At 38.3% G+C, this 27,318-nt stretch overlaps 1 protein-coding gene and 1 pseudogene across 1 annotated transcript; both read right to left on the bottom strand.

The window, feature by feature from the left end:
- Positions 1-18,542: 18,542 nt before the first annotated feature.
- LOC136229768 (probable carboxylesterase 2) lies at positions 18,543-20,674 on the bottom strand (annotated as a pseudogene).
- On the bottom strand, positions 20,586-24,140 carry LOC136228556 (glucan endo-1,3-beta-glucosidase 9). Its single transcript, XM_066016982.1, has 2 exons — positions 23,641-24,140; positions 20,586-21,884 (listed from the first exon to the last, which is right to left on the bottom strand). Exons 1-2 carry the CDS (start codon positions 23,982-23,984, stop codon positions 20,777-20,779), a joined length of 1,452 nt encoding a protein of 483 aa, XP_065873054.1. The 5' UTR covers positions 23,985-24,140; the 3' UTR covers positions 20,586-20,776.
- Between the last annotated feature and the right edge of the window lie 3,178 nt (positions 24,141-27,318).

Here is a 27,318-nt window from a genome sequence, read left to right on the forward strand (position 1 = left end):
ATAAGAAGACAAGTTGATTCTGTCGTTAACCTTTCCGTATTAGTTACAGTATAATTCGATCCTTTATCAACTACATCCTTGAACTGAATCTTATGACTATGGGTGATGTCAAGTCACATATAGCGAGACGTTCGTTTTACTTGTACAGGCCGAGTCAACTCAAAAAGATAGGTTAAGTGAAATCTGTATTTCTTACTCTTAAGCTATCACCTTGAAAGGATTTAGAGTCGAGTCTTCCACAAGCGATCCATGGATGTATCTCCCATTTATCGGGAGTGATAAATGCTCAATCCAATATATAACGACTCCGCAATTACTTCCTGTGATACCCAACGTCTACTGTTCACACCCCAGAGTCATCTCTGTTAAGGATCGTGTTACACCAGAGTCAAAGCATCACATTCCGTAATCCAGAATACCAATTAATATTCCTTTGAGTCTGAGGATTAGTTATACCTATTAATACCAATGAGATGAACAGGTGACAAGGATGAATCTACCCATCCTGTTATCTCAAATCGGATCCCCAATCCTAATGAACAACGTTTCATCGGATCTATGTAACTGTCCAGATATCTGTATATATGAAGCTTGTGAGATCAGCTTTCTGTCGGACAGAAGACATTGTTACATACAAGTCTCAACAGTGATATGTCAATCCCAAACATATCACTTGACTTGGGGTGGTTTTAAGTTTATCAGTTTACTATAAAGTTTTGTCTCACTTCATGCTTGTATGAACACTTTATAATCACTTTAAATAAACTTACGGATTTCCTTTTATTAGACTTTATTTAGTGCTTAAAAGGGATTGCCTTTATATAGTTATAAAACATATATCTCATTAAACAAATGATATAAAGAACAATTCATGTACATTAAGTTTGTATCCTAGAACAATTGTCTATAGGACACTAAACCCCAACAACCTCGAGTTTGCACATTCATCCGGGTTTTTCCACCTGTATTATGGTTTGGGAAATATTAAAAATGAACCCGAATGGGGGTTGTAATATGGGTGGCTTTTTAGTGGTAAGTGGTTAATCTTTAGAAACTCGAGTCCAAATACCATTTTGATGATCGCATCGCTTTTTCATTTGTTTGGTTTTATCAAGTTCGTAAAATATGACTTGAAAATGCTCGGGTGGAGCTTGAGAATGCCTTTTTGCTCTCTATTTTTGCTTCATTTATTATTTTTTTCTTTTTATTTGAGAGCGGCACAAAAACGATTTCAAAGATTTATTTGTGCTTAGTTGTTAAGGCTCCGGTTTGTTTTGGGTGATTCCGATGCGATTGAGTTTTTGGTATTTGAACAAGAGGAAAAAGGGTTAAATGTTAAAAAGGTGTTAGCAAAGAAGTCGGTTAATAGGCTCGAGGGGGCTTCCTAAAGGTTTATGAAAACGAGAAAAAATAATTTAGGAAAGAGTTAGCCTAAGTGGGTTCGTTTTATCATCTATTGCCCTTCTTACCAAAACAAGTGTACTTAACCCGGTATTAGATGCAAACTCTATGAGTTAAGTGAAGTCAAATCTCTCAAAATGTTGTGAAAGAAATAGAGTTCTCGTGCGAACTCTTTTAGGCTCAAAAATACCTCACATGAATTTCGGGTTAAATTGTATACTTTCAAGTTCTCGTAAAATTTTCAAAAATCTTATCTTTATTGCCTTTTTAAATTTCATTATAGAGATAACTCGTGGGTTAGGACTCAATGCTTTTGTTTAGTACGAGTCTCGACTTTGCATAAGTTCCCTAGTTTCGAAATCAAGACCTAAAATTTTCAATTAGACCGATCCTTTGTGTTTCCACGTGTTTACTTTTGAAGACAAATAACGGAACTTTTTAATTATTTTCCAAGGAGGGTAGTGTGTCGGAAAAATTATGAGCCAATAAATTAGTTTAATTATTTTTTGTTTATTTTACTTTTATTTTTGTTTTTATTGGTGAAAAACAAACTGAAAGTGCGGGGTTGCACGACTCTGCGTGAATAAAATGATGTTTATTCCAAAGACGTCGGAAAATAAAAGAAGACAAAAACAAAACGAAAAATAAAGGCGGAATTAAAAAGCAACAAGGACCTTACATGTCTGTTCGCATGCGTGGCGTACCAAGGGGTACGCTCCGCATGAGAAGTTTACTTTTGGGCAGAGACTCGGATACGCGGGGCGTACCCAGAGGGACGCTTCGCGTTATCCGAATTTCAGGCCGTTTTTGGTTCAGAAGGTGGTTTACGCGAGGCTTGCCTTGCGGGGCGCTCCGCGTGAACCGTGTGCCTTCACAAAAACAAGACGAACACACATATAAACGTAAATAGCGAGTTAGTTTACGGATAAAATAAAACATAAGGACGTAAAATAAACGAACAAAACACAAATGGAAATCATAATGAAATTATATATATATATATATTAGAGAAAGGAAACAAATTACAAGAAAAACACGAAACTAAAAAAAACATAAAAAATGGAAAAAAAGAGAAACAAAAACTATGGTTGAGGGGGGGGGGGGTTCCCATAGATGTTGAAATGGGAGAAGAGGGTGTTGGTGAAGGCATCGAAGCTAGCCCGGTCCACTTGCCTTTGTGCTTCGAGTGCGTCGAAGCGTGTGGCAAAGGTGGCTTGGTCTATGAGGCGATTAGCCTCGAGGGTGTCGAACCGGGCGTTTATGTTAGCCCGGTCTTGCCTTTGATTCCCCTCCAAAATGTCCAACCGGGTATAAACCGATTGGAAGTCGGGGTTGGTGGAGAAGGAGGGACCGGTGGGTGGGCTAAAGTCGAGGTCAAAGTCTGAGTCCCACTCCTCCCCCTCACGTTGTTGAGTGGCCCCCGAACTTTCACCCGGACCGGAGGTGTTGCGGTGGACGGTTTTGAAAGCGTTTTTGTCCAAAGGACGGGGGTCGTAGTGGGGTAGGAGGTCAAGGGCCTCTTGGCCAAGAGAGGAAGAAGCATAAATAGTGACCAAGTGCCCCAAACCTATCCCGGCACGCCTCCTCGTGTTCATTTGTTGAAGCATTGTTTCCACGAGGAGGGAGAGATCAAAAGTGAGCCCATTCTCACAACAGTAGAGGGCGAGGAGCTCGAGTTTGTTGACCTTATTGGCCTCGGCTTTCCTCGAGAAGTAGTAGTTGATGAAGCGGTGGAGAAATTGAAGGATGGGGTTGCAGATGCGACCCAGATGGAGGTTAGAGACGTCATAGTCGTCCCGCCCCATAATGGACTTCCAAAAGTCATGAGGAGCGACTCCGAGGGGCCATTGGATGAGGCCAACATCTTCACCTTGCTTGGTAAAGTGAGTGCAGATCCATGCCGTGGTGATAGAGAACGGCCGATTTTAGAGGCGAAAGGCAAGGACGTAGCTATCGAAGAGACCGGTGGGTGCTAAAGTGGTAAAGAATTCGGTCACCAAGGATGGGTATATGCAGTGGCATGCACAGAAATGATCGTGCCATCCGAGGGCACGGAGACGATCCTCGAAGGCACGACCAACATTGTGGTGGTCAAGGGCGTCGAGGGTGATGAACGGGATTGCCATGATTTTAGAACGGGAGACGTTTTGGTAGGCTATCCCCTCTCCCTCGGTGTAGATGTGGAAATGGGCTCGGTATTGGAGGGTGAGGGGTGGTATTTCATTTTGTTCGGGTGGGGTGGTGATGGTGTTCGGTTGGCTTGGGAAGAGCGAGAGCGAGAAGAACGGGGAACATGTTCAATGGCGGATCTCTTTTGGCGAGTCATGGTGAGGAGGTGAGCCAGTTGTTGAGAGAATAAGGAGAGATATGGTGGATGTAAGGGAGGAAGTGAGGGAAATAGTGAGGAATATATAGGGGAGGGGTGGGAATCTAAGCAATTTTTGGATTCCCAAGGGGGTACGTGGGGGCGTGAAGGGGCCACGCCACACGTATCCCACCTCCTGAACCAATTTTGGTCCAATAAGACCAAGGCACGCAGGGCGTGCATGGGAGCACGCATGGCATGCATGGGAGCACGCCACGCGTACTTTGGTCTCTGACCAAAAATTGGTGGAAGAGTGGAAGGCACGCGGGGCTTGCCAGGGAGCACGCCCCGCGTGTCAGACGGGATTTGAACCATTTTTTCCATTTTTTTGTGGGTTATTAAATGTTTTTGGGGTTTTGAATGGTTTTTAATTTTTAGGGGTTTTTAATGAGTAATTAAGGTGGGAGTTAAATGGAAAATTAATTATGGAGGGAGGTTGGAGAAGCGGAGAAGTTAATGGGGAAGAGGGAAGAAGTGATGTGAGTGGTGGAAGAAGGAGGTGGAGTGTGAGGGTGGAGAAAGAGAAGGGAAGGCTGCCATGGGGAGTTGCAATTCGCAACTCCCCCAGGACACGCGGGGCGTGGTGTAGGGGCACGCCCCGCACGACCTATTTTAGTGGCATTTTATTCCGGAACTTCTACAGGTCAAACCACGCGGGGCGTAGAATGGTGATACGCCCCGCGTGGGGTGCTTTTAACACCTTACTTGCCCCCAACATTTATTCATGCGGGGTTTATTTATTTACACGCCCTATACGAGCGTTTGGATTAAAGAGGGATTTGATTTTTTTTCTTTTTTGGATTTTATGAATTTTTTTCTTTTTATGGGTGGAGGTTTAAAAATCACAAAAAGGGGAAAAAACGGGTTTAAATTGTTGAAAGTCAAGAGGAAACTAAAATGAGCACCAACTTGAAAGAAAATGAAAACATGCAAAAACACGAAAAAGATAAATTGAAAGATGCGTATGATACATTTATACAAAGGTGTGGCTATTGCATGTTCGAACTAGAACCCGATGCATCCGGACCTTTATTGTTAAGAAGAGTTATTGCTTGTCCGGATTCCCTATTCTTAGCTCGTGGGTTTTGTTCGGTGTTTGTCGGGAGAGCTCCTAGCTGCCTCTCCTGTTGATGACGGTTTAGATGAGCCACTTGGTGACTCAAATCCCTACAAAACACCTCATTGTCGGCAAGACGAGTTAGAATATCCTTTAACAAGGAAGTTACCGATCCTTGCACGTTGTTGGGAGGTTGTGCATTTTGGCCACCGAAGGTGGTTTGAGATTGGCCGAGCCCGTGCTCCCTATATTCTTGGTGAAAATTGGGTGGGCGCCTCAATACATTATTATTATTGCCATACGACAAGTTCGGGTGTTGGTATCGAGGCCTCCACCCATTATCATGGTTATTGTGGTGGTATGTGTTAATGTAGGAGTTCGGGTTAGAGTTATACCTTTGGTTAACTCCTACGTAACTTACATTCTCAGTGTCACCAACAAAAGGGGTGCAGGTGTGGCAATTTTGCCCGTCATGATCGCCACCACAACGGTTGCACATCAGGACCTGTGCATCTTTGAGGCTCAATTGTGCTATTAAAGCATCAAGTTTCTTGTTCATCTCAACCATAGAACTTTTCGAAGCCTCATTTTCCATGGCGAATGCTTGATGTCTCGGGGGTCCGGCAAGCCGATCTTCTTGCCATTGAACGCTTTTTCTCGCGAGCTCATTGATGAGCTCATATGCTTCGCTTGCCGATTTCCTAAACAGGTCCCCACCTGCTGCGGAATCCACAGTAGCACGATTAGTAGGCGTTAAATAATGATAGAAAGTACTTACAAGATCGTGCTTGGGGATGTCGTGGTGTGGGCAACTTCGAAGCAATTTTCGGAACCTTGCATAAGCCGCGTGAAGGGCTTCGTACTCGAGTTGCCGAAAGGAAGTGATATCGTTGCGCAACTTCACCGTCTTGGAAGGTGGAAAGTAGTAGGAGAGGAACTCCTTCTCGAGTTCGTCCCATGATGTTATAGTTCCAGCTTCCAACGAGTGCAACCATTCTAATGCTTGTCCTGTCAAAGAAAAAGGGAAAAGCTTTAGACGTACAGCCTCAACCGGGACACTGTTTTGCCGAGAAGAATCGGCACACATAAAAATTTATCAAGGTGTTCATTAGGGTTCTCATGAAGTTCTCCTCCGAATTGACCGAGTTGTTGGATCAATTGGATCATGCTAGTCTTTATTTCATATGTGTTGGCTGGGATGGTGGGGGCGACGATTCCATTGCGATTTGTTGATGTTGGCCATCTTTTCTCTTCGAATCCTACAAAGAGTACGTTCAATTTCAAGATCAATAGGAACGAGAGTATCACTCCGAGATCGGGTGAGCATAAACAATCAAAAGAAAATAAAAGAAAATATGAACAAGAAAAGAATGGTTGTTAGTATATAAACAAAATATAAACAATTTATACAAAAAGAATGCCTAGACTAACAATAAAACGTTTTTGTCTAATATTGCAAGAAAGTATAAATCCCCGGCAACGGTGCCAAAAACTTGATATGCCGCCGAGTAGAGCGGTAAGATATATATGTGTTATGATGAGTGTGCTATAATTATGGTTATGATCTTTCTAAGTGCTCTAGCTCTACTAGACGCTACTACTTAGGGGCAAGTGTACCCCGTCGTATTAAGTAATAATCCGGTTAAGACCGGGTATCGAATCCACGGGATTTATATCTACAAGTATTAAACTACTCGGTTTTACACGTTACCTAAGCGGTGAATACTTTAGTTTGGTTAGGGTGACAACTACAAACTACTCCTAAATTATGGTGAAACAGATTTATATAACTCAAACTCTAAAGAAGTGATACGGGTGACAATAAGTTATAATATATAAGAAACAATAATTCCGAACATATACGAATGATAATTTACTCTAGCAAAAACGACTATGTGTAGACCGACCGACCCATGAAGTGCTTAGACTACGTGGTTCCTCCTAAAGGCGTGTCTAATACGAGGGATCAGAAACTAGGGCCCGTAAGTTCCGCGGCTTGTCAATTCCTACGGTTTTCGGGTTGTCAATTCCGGTAAGGCAACTCCTATATGGCTCCCAAAAGGTATCGGGAATCACATCTCCCTACACAATAATCAATTACGAATATCAAAACAAGTAATAAATATCACCACTATAGAGAAACAGAAATTACAAATCATATATTATAAATGTGGAATGCGTAAATGCGGAATACAACCAAGCCTAGTACATAGGAAGAGTGCAAGCTAATTAGCAAGTAGAAAGGGAAGAAGAATCGGCCCTTGGAACTAGCTAACCGAACTCAAGGCCGTCGTAGGACTTGGAGGTGGAACTCTCGAGCTTGGTGGAAGAGGATGGAACGGAACTTCGACGGAGTGACGGAATAAACGTACAAGCTCTCAAGGTGGTAGAGTTTTTATTACATAAATTCTGAATGAATGAAATGAGTGCTAATCACTCTTATTTATACACATCAAGCTTGGGGGTAAAATTGTAAATATACAAGTCACAAGTAAGAATTCACACTATTTTTGCAGCGAACGCCCCGCGTGGAAGGTAGTACGCCCCGCATATTTGCAAAATTAACCTATTCCGTTGATAATTTCTTCCGTATGGACCAGATTTAGACTTATTGACTCAACCATGCCCCACGTAGACTAGGGTACGCCCCGCGTAGACTGGGGTATCCCCGCGTGGTTGACTTCCTGGATCTTATTTGCTTGAAATACGCCTTGGACGCCCCGCGTGGTCTGGGTTATGCCCCGCGTAGTTGAGCTCCTAGAACTTTTGTCTTCAATTAACACCTTAGACGCCCCGCGTACCGTGATATACGCCCCGCGTGGTTGGTGTTGACCATGTGGGAACGCTCAATTGACTGCCGTGTGTTGAGGGACATCGTGCTACGCCCCGCGTGCCAGGTTCTGCACCCCGCGTGTTTATGAATTACTACCTGTTTATTTCTAACTTGTACCTGCAAAATACGATCCTTGAAAACCGAATTAGCTTGACGTTTATTTTTCTAAAATTAATCAAAAATTAAGGAAATTAACTAAAAACATAAAATTTATTTTTATTTTGTAATTTATTCGAAAACATACTATTTTTGTAATTAAACTTATTTATTAAGCTCAAATTTATACCGTAAATCACGCTAAAAGATAGGGACAAAACGTCCCTATCACTTAGCCTGATCTCGTTCATCCTTATATTGAGCCCCTAACTCTTCAACACTACGCCACCCAGAGTTGGTAGTAGTTAAGGCCACCTTCAACTCTTAACAACTTGCTCACTTTTACGAGAAGCAGCTTCATATGCCTTCGCTCATTCTTCAGCAAATGAGCCACTCGCACTTTTAGTAAGTCAGCTTCAAAATGACTCATAACAGCATGACTACTTTTAGCTTCAGCCTTCGCCAATTGAAGGGATTCATCCTTCGACATCAATTCTTATCGAAGGGTTGCAATTTCTTCTTCATGATGGGCAAAGAGCTTACGGGCTTTCTTCAAATATATTTCAGCTTGAAGGCTGATAGAGATCTTGTGCCTAGCTTCCAAAAGCTCGTTTCGATGAAAGGCGGCTTTTAGACGGCCATTAAACTCAGAGTTGGAGGATATAGCCTACATTCAAAGAAACGATGATCAGAATTCACATGGAAGAATATATAATAAAAAAAAGTAAGGATATAACGCAAACCTGTGCTTGGCAGATTCAGTTCAATTCCATCATTTCACGATCAATGGCTTGGGAAAAGAGGCTAGTTTAGGGAGGAATCATTATCTAAGCCTATTAAGGATGCTTCAGTTATCATTGCAGAAAGAATAAAATTTAATATCAAGAGACCTGGTTCCCCATGTAGAGGGCAAACTCGCTCTCGTACTGTTTGGAGACGAAAAAATACCTCATCAGGTTTGATACCACCTGAACTTGGATAGTAGTGTCATGGTACTTGTTGACTTGCATGTTGATGCAATTGATAATGAAGATTCGGGGGCACCTTTCATCTTGGTTGTTGAGATTCAACCTAAAAGGAAGAGTTAGTCAGATACCTCCGTGCTATCAATGCAAGTCCCATATTGGAACTTGTACGGATCCGGTAATGCAACCACCCGACAACATCGGCTTGATTTGGTTTATATTATGGAACCAATGATTAATTTTGCTTCTATTCCGGTTCATTTTTGGCAAAGTTTGGGATTACATCTTTTTTCTACTAATTAATATCGACAATTCAATCTCTTTATGGGTTCTTGGCAAGGTTTCTATTTCAGCCTTGTGTCATGTCTCCTTAGTCACGAGATATTTTTTTCTGACTTACATGTCGTAGTTCTGGATAGTTGGATTATCTTTGGAGATCTTCTCGATTCGGGAATTCCGAGGTTTTATTGATAGTTTCGACTTGACTAAGGTGGACACTGCTAGAGCTTTCTTCACTTGGACAAATGGAAGATTTGGATTGCAGACTTGATATTAGCTTTAGACACTTTTGGCTTCTTGGCTTTTTAGGACATCTCTTATATCTCTAAAGGAACAGTTTCACGTGCTTTCAAGGTATGAGGGGACCGGATCCATTTGTTGAAGATGGTACTCATCTGCGTCTACCTCTAATGCAACTGTTTATTGGAAGTTACGTTGGAGTCATGTAGTTTGTAGATTTTGGATTCGATTAATGAGCTTTGGCACATCTACATTCCTCACTCTTTAGCGTGTCTCATTTCCGTTTCCAATTGCCAACACCTTTTCTCATCCAGTTGAACTACGATTATGGCTATTCATATTGTTTGGCACAATCTCTGGCATGAATGTGATTTTATCTATATGGTGAATTTGTTTCGGTCTCGTTCTTTGGACGTTCCTTGGGTTATTCCAAAGGATTGAGTTCAGTGCTTGAGTTGGATTTCGTCCATGATTTTTTTTATTTCCTATATCTCCCGTGAAGTTAATGGTGCAGCTAATGCTTTAGCTTTAGCTTGTTTTGGCCAGCAGCGCACCTCTTTCCATCGATGGTAGTCTCATCCAACTTTTTATAATTCCTTTATTTCGAATGATCTAACGAACATTTTTGTTTTTGTTGATCTTAAGTTGTACTTGATTTTCTTTTTTAATAATATTTCGGACCTAATGTTTTATGTTGTTGTTCCTTTTAGTGCAACCTAGTTGGAATCTTTATATTCTTCAACATTCATTAGCCTCCGACCTTTAATTTTAAAAAAATGTAATCTATGAAGAATTAATTCACTTTGCAAATTGAAGAACAAGAAAATAAATTGTCAGGCTTCAAAATCCCAAAGGACAACATTTTCACTATATACAAGATTAGGTTATGGCTCACTTTGAAGGTGAGAAACTAAGGGCTCGTTTGGTTCGTTTAGTTCATAGAATAGGTAGGAAATAGAATAGCTATTCCTTAGGCATTCTTATTCCAACATTTGGTTCAACTTTTTTTTATGCAGAATAACTATTCCGTGGAATGTCTATTCCATAAATTAAGGAATAGGGATTCTTTGATTTAACCTAAGAATAGACTATTCCTAATCAATATAATCATTTATTTCTAAAATTGCCCTCTAGCCATTTCTTAAATCCTATTTTTTTTTTCGCAAATCCATAATTTATATCTTAAAAAAATGGGGAAAATGTTATAAATGCAAAAAAAAAAAAAACGAAAACACAAAAAATGTGAATAACACAAACGTTAAAAAATAAAAAAACACAAAATAAAAAACGCGAAGAACATGAACAAACGCGAAAAACACAAAAACAAAAAAAAGCAAAAACACAAAAACACAAAAACGTGAATAACACGACCAATACAGCAACATGAAAAAACACGACAACACGACAACAAAAAAATGTGAAAAATGTGATAAACATGAAAATAAAAAAACTAAAAATAACGAAAAGGTGAGAAAACGCAAAACAAAAACACGAAAATGTGAAAAACATGAATAACAAGAAAACGCGAAAAACACGAAACCGAAAAAACGCAAAAATATGAAAACCACGATAACACAAAAACGTGACAAACATGAAAAATGCAAAAAAAAAAGGTTAGAAAACGCAAAAAAAAACACACAAAAACATGAAAAAATCAAAAAAACATGAAAAACGACAAAATACAAAAAAAACATCAAAAAACACGAAAAACCGAAAAAATGGAAAACACAAAAACGTGAAAAAAAATGAAAAACACGATAAACATGAAAATGCGAGAAATGCAAAAAAAAGCGAAAAGGTGAGAAAACGCAAAAAAAAACACGAAAACGTAAAAAATATTAAAAAAATGTGAATAACACGAAAACGTGAATAAATGCAAAAAACACGAAAACCCAAAAATACGAAAAAACGTGAATAACATAAAAATACAAAAATGTTGAAAAAAGCGGCAATACAAATGCGACAAAACGTGAAAAACGCAATAAACATGAAAATGCAAAAAAAAAACGCAAAAAAAACACAAAAACGCAAAAAAAATCGAAAAGCATGAAAAAACGACAAAATATAAAAAGTACAAAAACTTGAAAAAAAAACAAAAAAACGTAAAATAAACGTGAAAAAACACGAAAAAGCGAAAAAACCGAAAAAAACGCAAAAAAAAAAAACATAAAAACGTGAATAACACAAAAACATGACAAAACGCGAAAAATACGAAAATGTGAACAAACGTTGTAAACGTATTTTTTCACATTTTTCGTTTTTTAACATTTAAAATATTTTCACATTTTTGTGTTTTTAACGTTTTTTACACGTTTTCGTGTTTTTCGTTTTTTTTTCACTTTTTTGTGTTTTTCCGCTTTTTTCATATTTTCCTGTTTTTAACATTTTTTTTACTTTTCGTGATTTTCGTATTTTTTTCACTTTTTTCATATTTTTATGATTTTAGCATTTTTTTACTTATCGTGATTTTCATATTTTTTCACTTTTCGTGTTTTCACGTTTTCGTGTTTTTAACAATTTTCACTTTTTTTTGCAGCTTTTTCACGTTTTCCTATTTTCCAGATTTTTCAGGTTTTTGTGTTTTTAACGTTTTTTCCGTGTTTCATGTTTCCCGTTAGTAATTTATAGTAATAATTAAAATTTTAAAAGAAATAAAAAATTATATTTGAGGGCAATGTTGTCATTTAGGTAAAAGGATTATCTATTCCATTCTATTTTATTCCACCAACCAAATATAGAAAAAGTCATTTCTAAAGAATATCTATTCCATTCTTTTACTATTCCATTCCTTTGGAATAGTTATGCTATTCTATTTCATTCCGTGAACCAAATGACACCTACGTGATAAAAATAGAAAAAGAGATCAATTGCTATTGTTAAGTTTCCTCATAGCGAGCAAAAGTAGAAAAGCGTTACAAGTTTCAATTCTAATCATTTATTCAAAATTATAAAAATAGTGCGTATATTGATCTTTGGTTCTCATTAGATCATCTAAAAAAGTGTGGATTGTTAAACACATGTGAAACTTAAGGTTGTAATTTTCTAAAAAAAAGCTTGCAACGATTGGGGGGAGGGTTTCTCAAACACTCGATAAGTTTGAGAAAACTGAATATTAGATAAATATTCACTTAACTAGTTTTTAAGTTGTAAAAACTACACAAACTTGATCCTTGCTCGGAAAAAGAATCATATAAAGAAAAAAACTCAAGAGGTGCTCTTGAGGAGAGGACGTAGGATGAAATTGCTAAACTTTTATAAACGTCCCGAGTCTAATCTTTATGTCGTTATACTCCTTTAATTATTGTCAATTTAAATATCTACAAATATTTAAGCCTGGCTATATTGATATACTTGCATGCAAACGAAAACACTAATTAGTCTCCTCTAAAAAAACACTAATTAGTCATATATTCACTTTTTTTTTTGAAAGAATGAGTGAATTAATATAAATCAGAAAGAATAACATCGGTAATCATAGGTGGTGGACATGCCCACTCACCCAAATCAGAATTAGAACTAACAGCCTTCGCTAAGGAATGAGCTGCTAGGTTCGCTGATCTTCTAATAAATGAGATCGAAACTCGGTTCAAATCTCATAATAGTAAACAACAATCCATTACAAAATCCGAGAGATATGAAAGATTAAAGTTTTGATGTTGAATAGCTTTAACAACTTCGTAGCAGTCTGATTGAACTTCAACATTGGACAAGTTCAGAGACTTGATCCAGCTTAACGCCTCCTTCACAGCAATTGCCTCAGCCATCGCCGGGTTGATGAAGTCTGCAAATCCTAGTTTCCGTGCAAATAAGCAATTGCCCATATGGTCTCAATCAACATCCTCGCGGAACTGAAATTTTCTCCTGTGTTCATACCCGCGTCAACGTTGCAAACGAGTGTACCTTACTGCGATTTTTTCCATCTTTCCTCCTTTGCATTCCGTGTTGTCTATTTCTGCAATTCTGCTCTTGTCCCCGCCTTCCAATTCTGTAATTCTGTTCGCGCTGCTGTTAACACAGACTCCGCTATGCTAAACTTCTTTTCCCAAACCGTACGGTTATGATTCTTCCACAGACTCCACATGGTCACAGATATGATTTCTAATTCCGGGGAATTAGCTTCCAACTGTTGTGTAAACCAATTGAAGAAATCGTACACTCCTTCCATTCTATTATCCGAGAAGAACTTCTCCCATACTTGTTTCGTGAAAAAACAAGTTAAGAAAATGCGGCTTTCATCTTCTCCCGTTTCTCCACAGATCGGACATCTATCCATTAGAGTACCGTGTCTTCTAGTAAGGTTGGATAGAGTCGGCAAACAATGAGAGCGAACTCGCCAAAGGAAGTTTTTTACCTTGAGAGCCACATCTAACTTCCACAATTTTTTCCAATTGTCCTCTTCTATCATCACATTTTCATCTCCTGCAGATCTAACAGCCATCAAATATCCACTTCTCACTGAATATTTCCCATTTGGGCTGTGTTGCCACAGCCATGAATCTTTAATCCCAGGTCTGCCTCGCGGGATAGATAGAATCAGCCTGCTGTCTCTTGCATTGAAAGCTTGCTAGACCTGTTGTCTGTTCCATCGTCCTTCGTTATCCATTAATTCCCCTACGAGTTCGACTGCTGTTCCGCTAGACTGCACGCTACTGACATACGGGTTTGCGGCATCTGGTAGCTAGGGATCCCTCCAAATGTTTGTTATCGACCCATCTCCGATTTTCCTTCGAAGCCCGAGCTGCAATAAATCTCGACTAACCATTATACTTCTCCAAGTATAGGATGGGTTATGTCCCAAGGGGGCTTGGATAAAATCTGAGTTTGGATAGTAACGTGCCGTCATGACTCTTACCACTAACGATTCCAGATTCTGCATTAATCTCCACCCTTGTTTTGCGAGAAGCGCCATATTGAACTGATGTATATCGCGAAATCCCATTCCCCCTATTCACTCATCTTCTCCCATTTTTTCCAGTGAACACTTGTCGAACTTGCTCCTGCAGACCTCCACCAGAACTGATTAAATAACTTGTTGATTTCCTCACAGAATTCCTTGGGTAATAAGAATAAACTCATCAAGTATGTTGGTATGGCTTGCAGAACTGACTTTATCAACACCTTTTTTCCGGCTCTAGACAGAAACTTCTCTTTCCAATTATTAATTCTATTCCATATTCTGTCCTTTAAAAGTCTAAAAACATTCATCTTGCTTCTACCAATATCAATCGGAGCTCCCAAATACGAATCAAGTGATTCGACCTCAACCACATGTAAGACATCTATGACTTCTGCTCTTGCAGCGGGTGTAGTATTTGCGCTGAAGAATAGAGATGACTTTTCAAAATTGATGCATTGCCCCGAGGCCTTTGCATAGTCGGCCAAACGCTGCTATATACTTTGGGCTTCCTCTTTGTTAACTCTGAAGAATAATAGGCTGTCGTCCACGAAAAACAAATGTGATATTCGCGGAGCCTGTCTGGCAACTTGGATACCATGGATCCTGCCTTCCCCTTCTCTAGCCGTTAAACTTGCTGTCAAACCTTCTGCACAGATAAGGAAAAGAAATAGTGATAGAGGATCCCCCTATCGGAGACCCCTTTGCGGGATTATGGGTCCCAATTCTCTACCATCCTGATAGATTTTGTATGATACTGTCGTTACACACATCATAATCCAACGTATCTAGTTAGTAGGGAATTCTAATTTCTGCAACATATGTTCTATGAATCCCCATTCAACTCGATCGTATGCTTTGCTCATGTCGAGCTTTAGTGCCGCTGATCCTTTCTGACCATGTCTTGAGCCTTTTAACTTGTGAATGATTTCATAAGCTACAAGGATATTGTCAAAAATTAGTCTATCTGAAAGGAACACACTCTGATTGACTGAGATTACCTCTTTAAGCACTTGTTTGATCCTATTAGCCAGCATCTTTGTTAGAATTTTCATGAGAACGTTACAGAGCGCTATCGGTCTTAACTCTGAAACCAATTTCACATTCTGCTTCTTCAGAATGAGGATAATAAGGGTATCATTCATATGTTGAGGGAGATTGTACTGACTGAGATATGATAAGCACACTGTGCTAATGTCTGACCCGATCGTCCCCCAGAACTTCTGATAAAATGCAGGGTTGAACCCGTAAGGCCCCGGACTCTTGTCCAGATGCATTTTAAAGCAGGTTCTCTTCACATCACTGCTGTAAACGATTTAGCAAGGACTTTTTTGTACTGCTCCGATACCTTGCACGAACACAATTAAGAATCGGTGCATCCTCGATACCCGAACTGGAGAAAATGTTACTGTAATAGTCGGTTAGAAGTTCATCTAACCCTGCGCCCCAAGTGCAACTTTCCCCCTCCTCATTCTGTAATTCACTAATCGCATTATGGAATTTTCTCTCTGTAGCATACGCATGAAAGTACTTTGTATTAGAATCGCCATCCCGAAGCCAAAATAGCTTCGCTCTTTGTTTCCAGAATTCCTCTTATTGTCTCAGCGTTTTAGAGTAAGCCCAAGAAGCTCTGATGAATTGTTCTGCCCCGAAACTATCTCTTCTACCTTTGTAGCGCTGAAGCTGCACCCGTAGGTTGTTTAACGATTTCCTGAAATTGGTATCTAGATTCGTGCTCCAACCTTGCAACGCCATACGACAACTTGTTAATTTGGTACTTACTAGTTGATCTATTTCCGCTTCCCAAACAGCAGCCATAATTGTTTCGCAATGCTCTTCTTGTAACCATGCGTTTTCAAAACGAACCCGCTTTCCCGCAGACCTACGGACCCAGACCTATAATTCTAACAGTAACACTGTATGATCAGAGGCAACGATGATCAAGTTTTTAAGGCGTGAATCCGCAAACTGTTTTTTCCATTTCTGATTTACCAAAGCTCGATCGAGCTTCTCCTCTACCCAGCTATCTGTCCCGCCCCTTGCCTCCCAGGTGAACTGATAGCCCTCTAACGCCACTTTGTACAATTCACAATCTTCAATTGCTTTTTTGAACCCTCCATTAGGCCATTCGGATGTGGATGACCTCCTCTCTTCTCACTAGATCGCATCAAATCATTGAAATCACCTATACAACACCAGGCTAAGCCATCATATTCCTTGAGGGATCGCAGCAAGTCCCAGGATGCTCGCCTTCTATTTCTTTACGGAAATCCATAGAAGCCAGTAATTCGATAAGGCATTACATTTGGTAGAGAGATAATTGCATTGATAAAATTTAATGAAGAAGAGATAATTTCCACCTCAATATGATTCTTCCAGAGAAGGGCCAGACCTCCTCCATGACCACTACTTTCCACCACGAACGCTTTCCCAAATCCCAGCTTTCTACTAACTGTCCGGACTCTTTCCTCACTAATCATTGTTTCCATTAAGAATATTACCATGGGGTTGTGGACCTGAATTTGGTCCAGTAGAACCTGAACTGTTCGTGAGTTGCCCAACCCACGACAGTTCCAGCTGAACAGGCTCATTGGTATTGTCGGGCCTGTCCTCCAGGTCCCGCTGAATCTTCGTTTTTTGAGTTGTCTGAGCCATCCACCTCCATATCTCTCTCCTCCATTCTTGGTCGTTTTGGATCATGCGTGATACCCTGAATGATATTACTGATGTTTGGCTGTATGGCTATCCCCGAGATATGGGAACCGAAGGATCTTATTATTGATCCAACTTTTCCAATCGTTGTGCTAGCCTCTCCCCTGGGCTGCTGATTTCTCGGACTCTGACTGGTTTTACCCTCACTGTTACTGTTGCTCCCTTCCCCTACTGGCTCGCATAACCACTCTCGCCCTGCCATGCTACTGTTTTTAGGAATTGCAGCTCTAAGGAAACTCCCATACTGCCTTTCTGCTGGTGCAGCCGGGTTATAAAAGAATTTTGCGCAAAACTTGTCTGAATGGCCTATAATCCCGCAATAGAAACAAAAACTGGGTAACCTCTCGTATCTGAAGCTGACCCAAAACCATTCACCCCTGCTCATTTTCATCTTCTGTCCCATCTTCAAGGGTTCCCGAACATCTATATCAACCTTGATACACAAGTAACTGCGTCTGAGCCCTGTAAAGTTCCTCTCATCTGCTTCTATGAAGGATCCTAGGTAATCCCCTAGAATTTTGCAGATCTTCTCAGTTTGGAATCCCACCGGTAAGTCTGCTATCTGTACCCATATGATCAGTCTGTCTAGCTCCACCTGCATTACTTGTTCCATTAGGTCTAGTCTTTTGATAATTAGAACATTCTGGTTGAATATCCAGGGTCCGTCATTCAGAACTCGAACCACATCCAGTTCGTGGTAGAACTGAAATAAGTACCGTCCTTCCCTATCCGTCTCCGTGACCATGACACCCTTCACCGGTTTCCAGATTGACGCTAACGTACACTTCATACTGTCTAGGTGGATTGTCTTTGCGATTAGGAATTGTCCGACGATAAACAGTGAAGGTTGAGATTCCGAACCTTGGACTTCGTCCGTCGAGATGATGATTTCGTCCTCCCCCTCCTCTAATCGCAGCCTTGCGTAAGCATCGAGTATGCCCTTGTTTCTGTCCATCGTAGAACTATGCTATTGATTGGTGTTTCAGGTTTTGAATTGGTGTTTCAAGTTTTGGATTTTTGAGTGACGCAAAATTGCCGAATTGCACCGGTTAGCTGGCGATGTTAAATAACGGGATAAACCCTAGAAAGACTTCTTCTCAATAGAAAAGACTAGACACACTCCAACAGGAGAGACCAAAATCCACAATAGTCATATATTCACTTAATATATGAATTTGCAAAATAATTTTAAATTCTGCATCATATAATAAATGCAAGTTTATTAATCAGGCATATTCTTTAAAAGGGTAATAAATCTTATTGACCCCTCTAATAATTATTTAATCATATCAGACTAACACCATTTACACTTAAAAAAACCAAAATTGAACCTTTTGGTTCTATATACTTAAAAGGGAAAAGTACAAAAATAAACCTTGTGGTTTGGCCTATTTTCGAACTGCACCCATGTGGTTTAAAAGTTTGTAAAATAGTATATTGAGGTTCATTCCGTTAGCAAACACATACCAAATTGACTAACGGTGTTAAAAGTCAAAGGGAAAAGAGTTAATTTGGTCCTTATATTTATTTATTTTATAAATTAACCTCACTTATTATCTAATTATCACAAATAAACCCTAAAATAAAAATTAAAAATCAAATACACCATCTTCTTCCTCTCTTTCATTTCTTATTTTTGTTCTCTTTCTCTCTCTTCTCTCTCTTCTCTTTGTTAATTTTTCTCTCTAAAATCAATTGAATTTCTCTCTAACAAAAAGAAACCATCTCTCCAAATCAATATCAAAATAACTAAAAAAAATTGAAACTATCGTTTGTTAAAAAAAGAAGACAAAGAGTCTTATACAATGACTTAGCTTTGTCAGAATTAGGATTAAATATATGAAAAATATGATCTCCTTGTATTTCCACAATCTCTGCAGTCCCTCTTCATCCACTCTTCACCAAATTTTCATAATAAAACCTTCCTCTATCTCTCAATATATCTTTCTCTGCAACAACCACCATCACTCTCTCACAGCCCAATCCTTCAAGCTCCAACAACGCCACCGTTTCATCCACAAAGGGATTAATCATCGGGTCATCCAACCATTTCTCTAACGGACAAACAAACAACCACCAATCATCCACCATTGATTTTCTCACTTCATCACTTACTTCCACACCTATTGGATCTTCCCCCAAAAGTAAGCTATTCCTTCAATTTTGATCCCAAAAGTATCATTATTTTTACCAAGCCTTACACCAAAATGATGAGCCATGTTTGCACCACAGCTATCTCTGGCGAGAAAAACCTTATCAAAATCTGCGTAATTATTCAGCCAGGAGTCTTGGCGTTGGAAAATCCAATTGAGTGCAGTCCAGAAGTCTTCATAAGCAGCCGGAAGTGGTGTCTTGGGGGCTAATCTGTAATTAATTGAAACTAGAAGTACTCTGGCTTCTGCAACTATTTTGTTTAGGCTGTGGTGGTAGAAGGGATCGGCGGTTGAGGATAAGAAAAAGCCTCCGCCGTGACGGTAGATTACAAGGGGGATTTTTTCATGTGTTTTGATTGAGTTGGGGAGGTAGAATCTGGCTGAGACTCCGGTTTGAGGTGTGATAATGGTGTCTTTTGATTTGTTGAATCTAGTTATAAGACTCCATTATTGTTTAAGACTCCATTTTCCGCGTTGTATCGGGAGCTTATGTGTGATACACCTGATCAGAAAAGTAGAAACGTTTCAGAGGGTATAATGGCTCCCACGTTCCTGGATTTGAACCTCTTTTCTCCGTCTGCTTGGTGTTCTTTTCCTCTTATGAGTCCGAGAACTCTTTCCAGCTTGGACCAAAGTACTGTTCTTTAAATGGTAATTATTGGATAATTATAATTGTTAAGTAAGTACCCTTTTAGTTATTTTGATATTGATTTGGAGAGATTGTTTCTTTTTTAGAGAGAGAAATTCAATTGATTTTAGAGAGAGAAGTTAACAAAGAAGAGAGAGAAAAAAGAATAAAAATAAGAAAGGAAAGAGATGGAGAAGATGGTGTAGTTGATTTTTAATTTTTATTTTGGGGTTTATTTATGATAATTAGATAATAAGTGAGATTAATTTATAAAATAAATAAATATAAGGACCAAATTAACTCTTTTCCCTTTGACTTTTAACACCGTTAGTCAATTTGGTATGTGTTTGCTAACGGAATGAACCTCAATATATCATTTTGCAAACTTTTAAACCACAGGGGTGCAGTTCGAAAATGGGCCAAACCACAAGGTTTATTTTTGTACTTTTCCTTACTTAAAAATATATATTTTTCTAGTTCAATATTTAGTAACTAGGTTAAAAACATCATTAAATCCATAAAACAATGATTACCAACCATTTATATAGGCATACAAAGAAAACAAATACATAAATCATTGTAAGTCGTCCACGTTTTTTTAGGTTAATCTCAAGTGATATTTCAAGCCTTTTATAATTCGATTCTAACCACATTTAAAGAAAATAAGCCACATTATAAAACTCCTTGGAGTCCAGGATTTACCAAAAGATAATCCCAACTTTTGAACTTGAAAATGAAGTCAAATATAAAAAAACTCTTGATTTGAACTAAGTAAAGATGTTTTAGATGAGAACAGACAACTTTAAAGAATGAGTTGTTGGTGTTTTAGATGGTTTGGGTTGTAAATAAAGGTCAAAAGTGCTTTAAGATGTTTATTGGTGTTTTAGAAAGAAAAACTGAAGCTTCTTCAATCCAAATAATATGATTTCAGTGTTGTTAACTTGAGTAAAAGAAACAATCACTTACATTAACGTATTAAACATTCATTTAGTTTAACTGCGTTTTGATAACTGTTTTTTATTAGCTATTTAAATTACATGAACCATATCATATGTACTACTAAGATAAAATGACATCTCCTGCATTTAAGATGAACCCGTTGAAACAAGCATGCAATGCAATAGCAGAAAAAGCAAAGGAAAATAAAAAAAGATCACAAGTACAAGTAAAAGGACACCGTTACCATTAACAAAATCATCCATTGGGAAGAATGAGGCACAGTTAAGGTATTTGTACGAGAAATTTGAAGTTGAACGGAAAATCTACACTTTCCAACCGATGGATCCACTGATGTTATCAAACCCAAGCCTCCAAATTCACAGCTTTCTGGCCTTTGATCATGCTGTTGATAATAGCTATTAAATGCATAAGATATATTCCCAGGCCAGCTGAGATTGAAACATGATCCACCGCGTGAAATTGCTGTGCAATCAGCAACTGAACATGCATCCAAAGCACTTGCACTTGCATTGCTCAACTCTTTATTATTGTTTACAACACACCACTTGGGAGGAAGATACTCAATGTTTTCTGCATTTATTAGGTTCTTTAATCCTTTCCCGAAATCAACCCGGTATTTGGCCTGTCCATCAAAAGTAAACAAACCCCAATGTCTCTCAAAGTTTCCCGTAACTATGCTCTTTTGATCCTCATCTAAAAGGCTATATATGTATGTCTCAGTCGGTGGATTCCGAGGTCTCAGCGGGGTTCCTGATTTGCTACCAAGATGATCCATCAGGCCTTTCATGAAGGTCTCTGCCACCGATGAAGTGGCATTGGCTGCACCATCTGTCGGCCACCCAATCTTCGAAATAATGATACTAATATCAGGAAATCCAATTGCTGATAATGCATTAACCAGAATATCATAGGTTAGGTCAAAGCTGTTTTTGTAACTTCTGTGACTGTCATTATGGGGACGTGCGGATCCTTTGAAGAGAGTAAAGTCCAGGGAAATGTTTTTGTTCTGATGGAAGGTACTGAAAGGGGAGATGGTAACAAAGAAAGGTGATTGATGCTTTCTGAGTAATGTGAGAAGTTCAATCATGGTTTTATTAAGATCAGGCCTGAAGTGTCCTTTGGAGGGCAAGCCAGAGTGTGACTGATACGAGTCATAACTACATGGTACTACGACCTTCACTTGGCTTGCCAAGTTAGCTCTGGTCAAAGCTGTTTGGATGTTGTTTGCAGCCCCAATGACTAAGGGCTGGAACTGCTCACTGTTACTTAGCTGAAAAGGATCATCTCCAACAGCAACATATCTGTGATTTGTTCAGTTCCAAATACATAGAAATGAAACAACATTCAGTCTTTCACGCCCATTCTAAAAGCTAATGTAAACAGTTTCGGTTATGAAAAGTAAAAGAAGCCATATTGCTAGAGAAAACTCGTCAACACAACATTGTAATAGCTCAGATAGAACATAGCACGTACGTGCTTTCAATATATATATAAGATATATTTATTTTTGGATAACATTCTTGGATGCACCAACTTTTGCCTATAGAAAATGATACAATCGCGGAATATGCATCCTCGCACTTCTTGGATTCAATTCAATAAATCCAGCATCTTTTTAATTAGCATGCCAAAATACATTACATTGGATGATGCTTCACTTAAAAGTACAAAAGAAAAATAAAATAGTAATATAAGAGGAAAGGAAATGATGAGAGCATCAGTGAAGGAAGGTGAAGAACCCCTGAAACAGGGCTCACAAGGTGTGTGAGATCACCAACATGTCGTGTCGTGTGAGGAAGTGCAGCAGCCAGGAAACAGGGCAAAGAATGTCACACAGCGTGTGGGATTTCGCTGAGTTTCTGTTTCTTTCCAAATGAAGTCACACGCGGCGTGTCACTCTTGCAACACGTCGTATGGACTACACCAGCAAGTTCTGCCGAGTTATGCCATTTCTGCACTTGTTCTATTTACCGTTTTGCCACTACCTAGGAAGGACCTTCTTATTTAAAATTAAAATTTAGCACCCACAATGCTGACTTGTGGATGCTTCATCCATCCAAGTGATGTTTTTTCTATAATGTTTTTCAAAAAAATAAAACATATGTTGCAATAACTGGATGATGAAAACGTAGCAGTTCTGAAAGTATTATTTGTTCGATAAACAAAAAAAGATGTCCCAAGTTGTAAGGAGGTCTAAAAAGAACATGCAACTTTATATACGAACATAAGGATTAGATGTACAAAGCTTGACTTTTCTCTTTAATTTGTTATTGAGAAAACTCAAGAGAAGTTAGGACAAAGTAGACAAATATTTTTAAGAAGTGTCAGGCTCAAGAATAGCTTTATACAACGGAATTAAATTTTACTGTTTGAAGAACTGAAAAGAGTTGACAGAAACGATGTTTCAAGTTTTTGCAGAATAAAGCCAAACACTCTAATTTCTCATGCATGTATGTAGGAAATATAGGTTCATCAACACGTAATAGTAGTAGTAACTCATACAATAGAACAGAGTAATGTAATAAGTTCAACAAGATAGAGACCAATTATTGCACAGGCACAGGCAAATCAGAGAATATATATATATATATATGTGTGTGTGTGTTACAAAGGCATATTATTGAACAACAATTTTTCTAATCCCCACACATCCGTGGCATGCATCTTGACTACATATGACAGGATTACATTCAAGAAAAAGTACACATGTAGTCCTTCCTTATTTCCAGAACAATTTCATAGATAAAGGCAAAAGAAATGTTATCTCATTGTCAATGTCATCATACTTAGACAGATTAGCCACAAGTTGCATGATAAAAAGTGACCAACAAAAGGAATAAAAAATAAGTTTAGCCAGATGAAATGAGCAAGAACGTACTCAAAAGACATTCTTGGATCGTATAGTGAAACCTGAAAACTCACATTTCCCATACACTTGAATCTTAACACAAAGACCACTTGGAAAGAAAAAAGCCTAAATTGGATATGAATTTTTAAGAGCATGAAAGGTAAAGGCAAACCCATTAGGCAAGTAGAGTGATAAGAAAAACAGCTTACTCAATTCGTACTTTACTGCTACCAGCAGAGAAGTAACGGGTGACATTATCATGAACCCAGATCTCTGCAGCTTTTTTGGAAGAATTCAAGCTTTTAAGCATAGAATTGGGGATTCCGACAGTAACACCAATGCTAGACCCAGAAAGAGCCTGTAACAACGGTGGGTCAGCATCAAAGAGCTTCACCTTCGACATATTGTTCAATTTTAAGAGCTCCATAACTTTAGCCGGCGGAAGTGGGTGAGAGGCGGTGGTTCCCCAATTCACTCCGATAGCTGCAGCCGTGTAGACTATGGCGCCCACGGAGGACAAGAAAATGAAAAATATTTGGAAACTTTGCGGCATTTGGCTTTGGACCGTGCAAGTATAATGTTTGAAGGCCAACTCCGGTGACTCCTGACAAAGAGTTCGAAGAAACCCAACTCCGGTGAAGAATGGAATTTGCTGAGAGGAAGTGAGAACCTAATGAACGGGTGGGGATGGCACTACTCCCTCGTTCCCTCTCTATACTTAAATATTTTTTTTTGGTAGAAACAGTCAAAAAAAAAAAAAAAAAAAAAAAAAAAACTAATCAAAGAACTAGCTTGGGATTAGCTTAGGAAAGCTAACCCCACCTTTATCCTCTAAAAAGAGAGAAAAAAGAGAGATAGGAAGATCAAATAGAGTGGTAACACCTAACATCCCCTCGTGTCCAGCCGCCGCCAAACGATCCGCAATCCGATTCTGTTGTCTGTAGATGTGGCTGAATTCTAAGGACTCAAAGGAGGAGCCAAGACGTCTTATAGCTTTGATAGGGTTCTGGCTACTAAGACAAATAGCATGATTATTAGAGATCATACTAATAGCCTCTTTATTGTCAGAATCCACAGCAAGCCTTTTAATACCCTGATTTCTGGCAAGCTTGACTCCAGAAAAAATACCCCAAAGCTCTGCTGAAAAGGAAGAGCCCAAACCCAGGTTATGGGTGAACTCAGACAACCAGGCACCTCCACGTCTCTGAGCACGCCTCCAGCCGCGATTCTTCTATTATTAATTTTAATTATAATTAATGATAACAAAATCAAACATCTAGAAACAGATCAGTACCCGTATAATAAATCTCACAAATACGTTTTCTGATGAACTTCAGATAATGTGTATAAAGAGCAATATTTGTAAACATGTTGCTGCTATGTTATTGGCTATTTCAAGATTATCTTTGCTTTCAGAGTAATAAAATACATCTTCTTGTTAACTTATACTAGATAATGCTGATGTTCTCCATCGTTTTAGGTTTGTATTTATCTCAAGTGCAACGACGGGTATAACAAGATCCATAACCAAGGGAAGGCAAAGTAGATTATATATATTTTCAAGTGAACTGAAATTTTCTTCAATAGAAATGGCTCAAGATTCAAAGCACAAAAATCCAAGGAGCCGACGAACGGTGATAAGAAAGCATCAGTTATAATAAAAGTAAAGTTCATGCCGGTTTCAGCAGCCACTGCTTCCATTTCTCTCGTTAGATTTTCAGCGGCGGGTTTTAAGAAAAGATCAAAGGGCTCAACAGGACTGCCGGAGAATTGGCGACCCACCATCTTCAATATTGTGGATTTTGATGTTGGATGGTAATTCAAAATCGGAAGATGCGAGCAAGGAAATATTGGATTTTTTTAGTGTTGAAGAAAGAAAAGAGAATGTCGGGAGCAGAAGTTGCCATTTTCAGTAAAAGTGTCATGTCGTGATGGCTGCTGAAGGGGAAGACAAGAACTGCAACATGTTTTTTAGTTAACATCTTTAAGTTTGCAGAGAATCCGAGAGAGATAAGTGTTTGAAGATGAAGATGCCTACTACAACTTCAGAATTATATAAAGAACTTCGGAATTATAGAATGGGATAAGTTATTGGTACTACTAATTTAGACTTCAAACTTAATATCTTGGCTTAATTTTTGTCATGTTCAATTGATTTAGAGAGAGAAAAATTAAGAGAGAAGAGAAAGACAAAAAAAAAAAAAATTAAAGAGATGAAAAAAATGGTTTAATTGATTTTTATTTTTTATTTTGAGGTTTGTTTGTAATAATTAGATAATAAGGGGGTTAATTTATAAAATAAACAAATATAAGGACCAAATTAACTCTTTTCCTTTTAACTTTTAACACCGTTAGTCAATTTGGTATGTGTTTGCTAACGGAATGAACCTCAAGGTACCATTTTGCAAACTTTTAAACCACGTGGGTGTTGATCGAAAACAGATGTAACCACAAGATTTATTTTTGTATTTTTCCCTATCTTTTATCATAACTAATCAAGTTAAATAAAAGAAATCCTGAAGTTTATTTAAGCGCTTAATCTAACCTGTGCCGTAAGGCACATGTTTATGTATCAATTATGCTGGAAAAAAAAGGTAAGATCTAGAGTATTAATTAGGCTATTTCTAGGTATTAATTACTTTTCTTTTCTTTTTACGGTAAACCTTCAAAATTCCATCAATATATGTAGGGTAATTAATTTATTAGTCCTAATATTTTAAAAAACATACTGTTTTGTCCTCATATTTTCAAAAACACACGGTAAGATTTCTAACATTTTTCTCGATGAACTGTTTAGTCTTTCCGTCTGTTTGTTAAATTTTTTTACCGTTTAGAAAACGGTAGGGACTAAACAGTTCACCAAGAAAAACGTTAAGGTTATCAAGAAAAAGGTTAGGAACCTTACTGCGTGTTTTTTAAAACACAGTGACTAAATCGTGTGTTTTTGTCAAAATATAGGGACTAATAAATTAATTAGCCATATATGCATGAGTTTTTTTTATTAAAGTTCTAATGAGTGAGTTAGTCCTCGTATTTTCAAAAACACACAGTAAGGTTCCTAACCTTTTTCTCGATGAACTGTTTAGTCTTTTCGTCTGTTTGTTAAATTTTTTTACCGTTTAGAAAACGGTAGGGACTAAGCAGTTCACCAAGAAAAACGTTAAGGTCATCGAGAAAAAGATTAAGAACCTTATTGTGTGTTTTTTAAAACACATGGACTAAACAGTGTGTTTTTTAAAACACAGTGACTAAACAGTATGTTTTTATCAAAATATAGGGACTAATAAATTAATTAGCCATATATGCATGAGTTTTTTTTATTAAAGTTCTAATGAGTGAGTTAGTCCTCGTATTTTCAAAAACACATGGTAAGGTTCCTAACTTTTTTCTCGATGAACTGTTTAGTCTTTTCGTCTGTTTGTTAAATTTTTTTACCGTTTAGAAAACGATAGGGACTAAACAGTTCACCAAGAAAAACGTTAAGGTCATCGAGAAAAAGGTTAGGGGCCTTACTGTGTGTTTTTTAAAACACATGGACTAAGCAGTGTGTTTTTTAAAACACAGTGACTAAATAGTGTGTTTTTGTCAAAATATAGGGACTAATAAATTAATTACCCATATATGCATGAGTTTTTTTATTAAAATTCTAATGAGTGAGTTAATTATGTTTTATTAATTGCATATGATTACCTAGAAAAACTAAACATCTTTTGAACAAAAAAAGTATATTAGTTATGTCTTATCCTATGCCTTATGGCATAGGTTAACCGTGTTGGTCCCTAGTAATTAGTTCCAAGGGGGGGTTAGGAACTAATGTAACTTTTTCGCTCTTTTTTTTTTGTAGAAAAGGAAAAGAAAAACGAACAACAACAAACTACCCACGAATT

This window comes from Euphorbia lathyris, chromosome 5 (genome assembly GCF_963576675.1).
Source record: "Euphorbia lathyris chromosome 5, ddEupLath1.1, whole genome shotgun sequence".
NCBI lineage: Eukaryota > Viridiplantae > Streptophyta > Magnoliopsida > Malpighiales > Euphorbiaceae > Euphorbia > Euphorbia lathyris.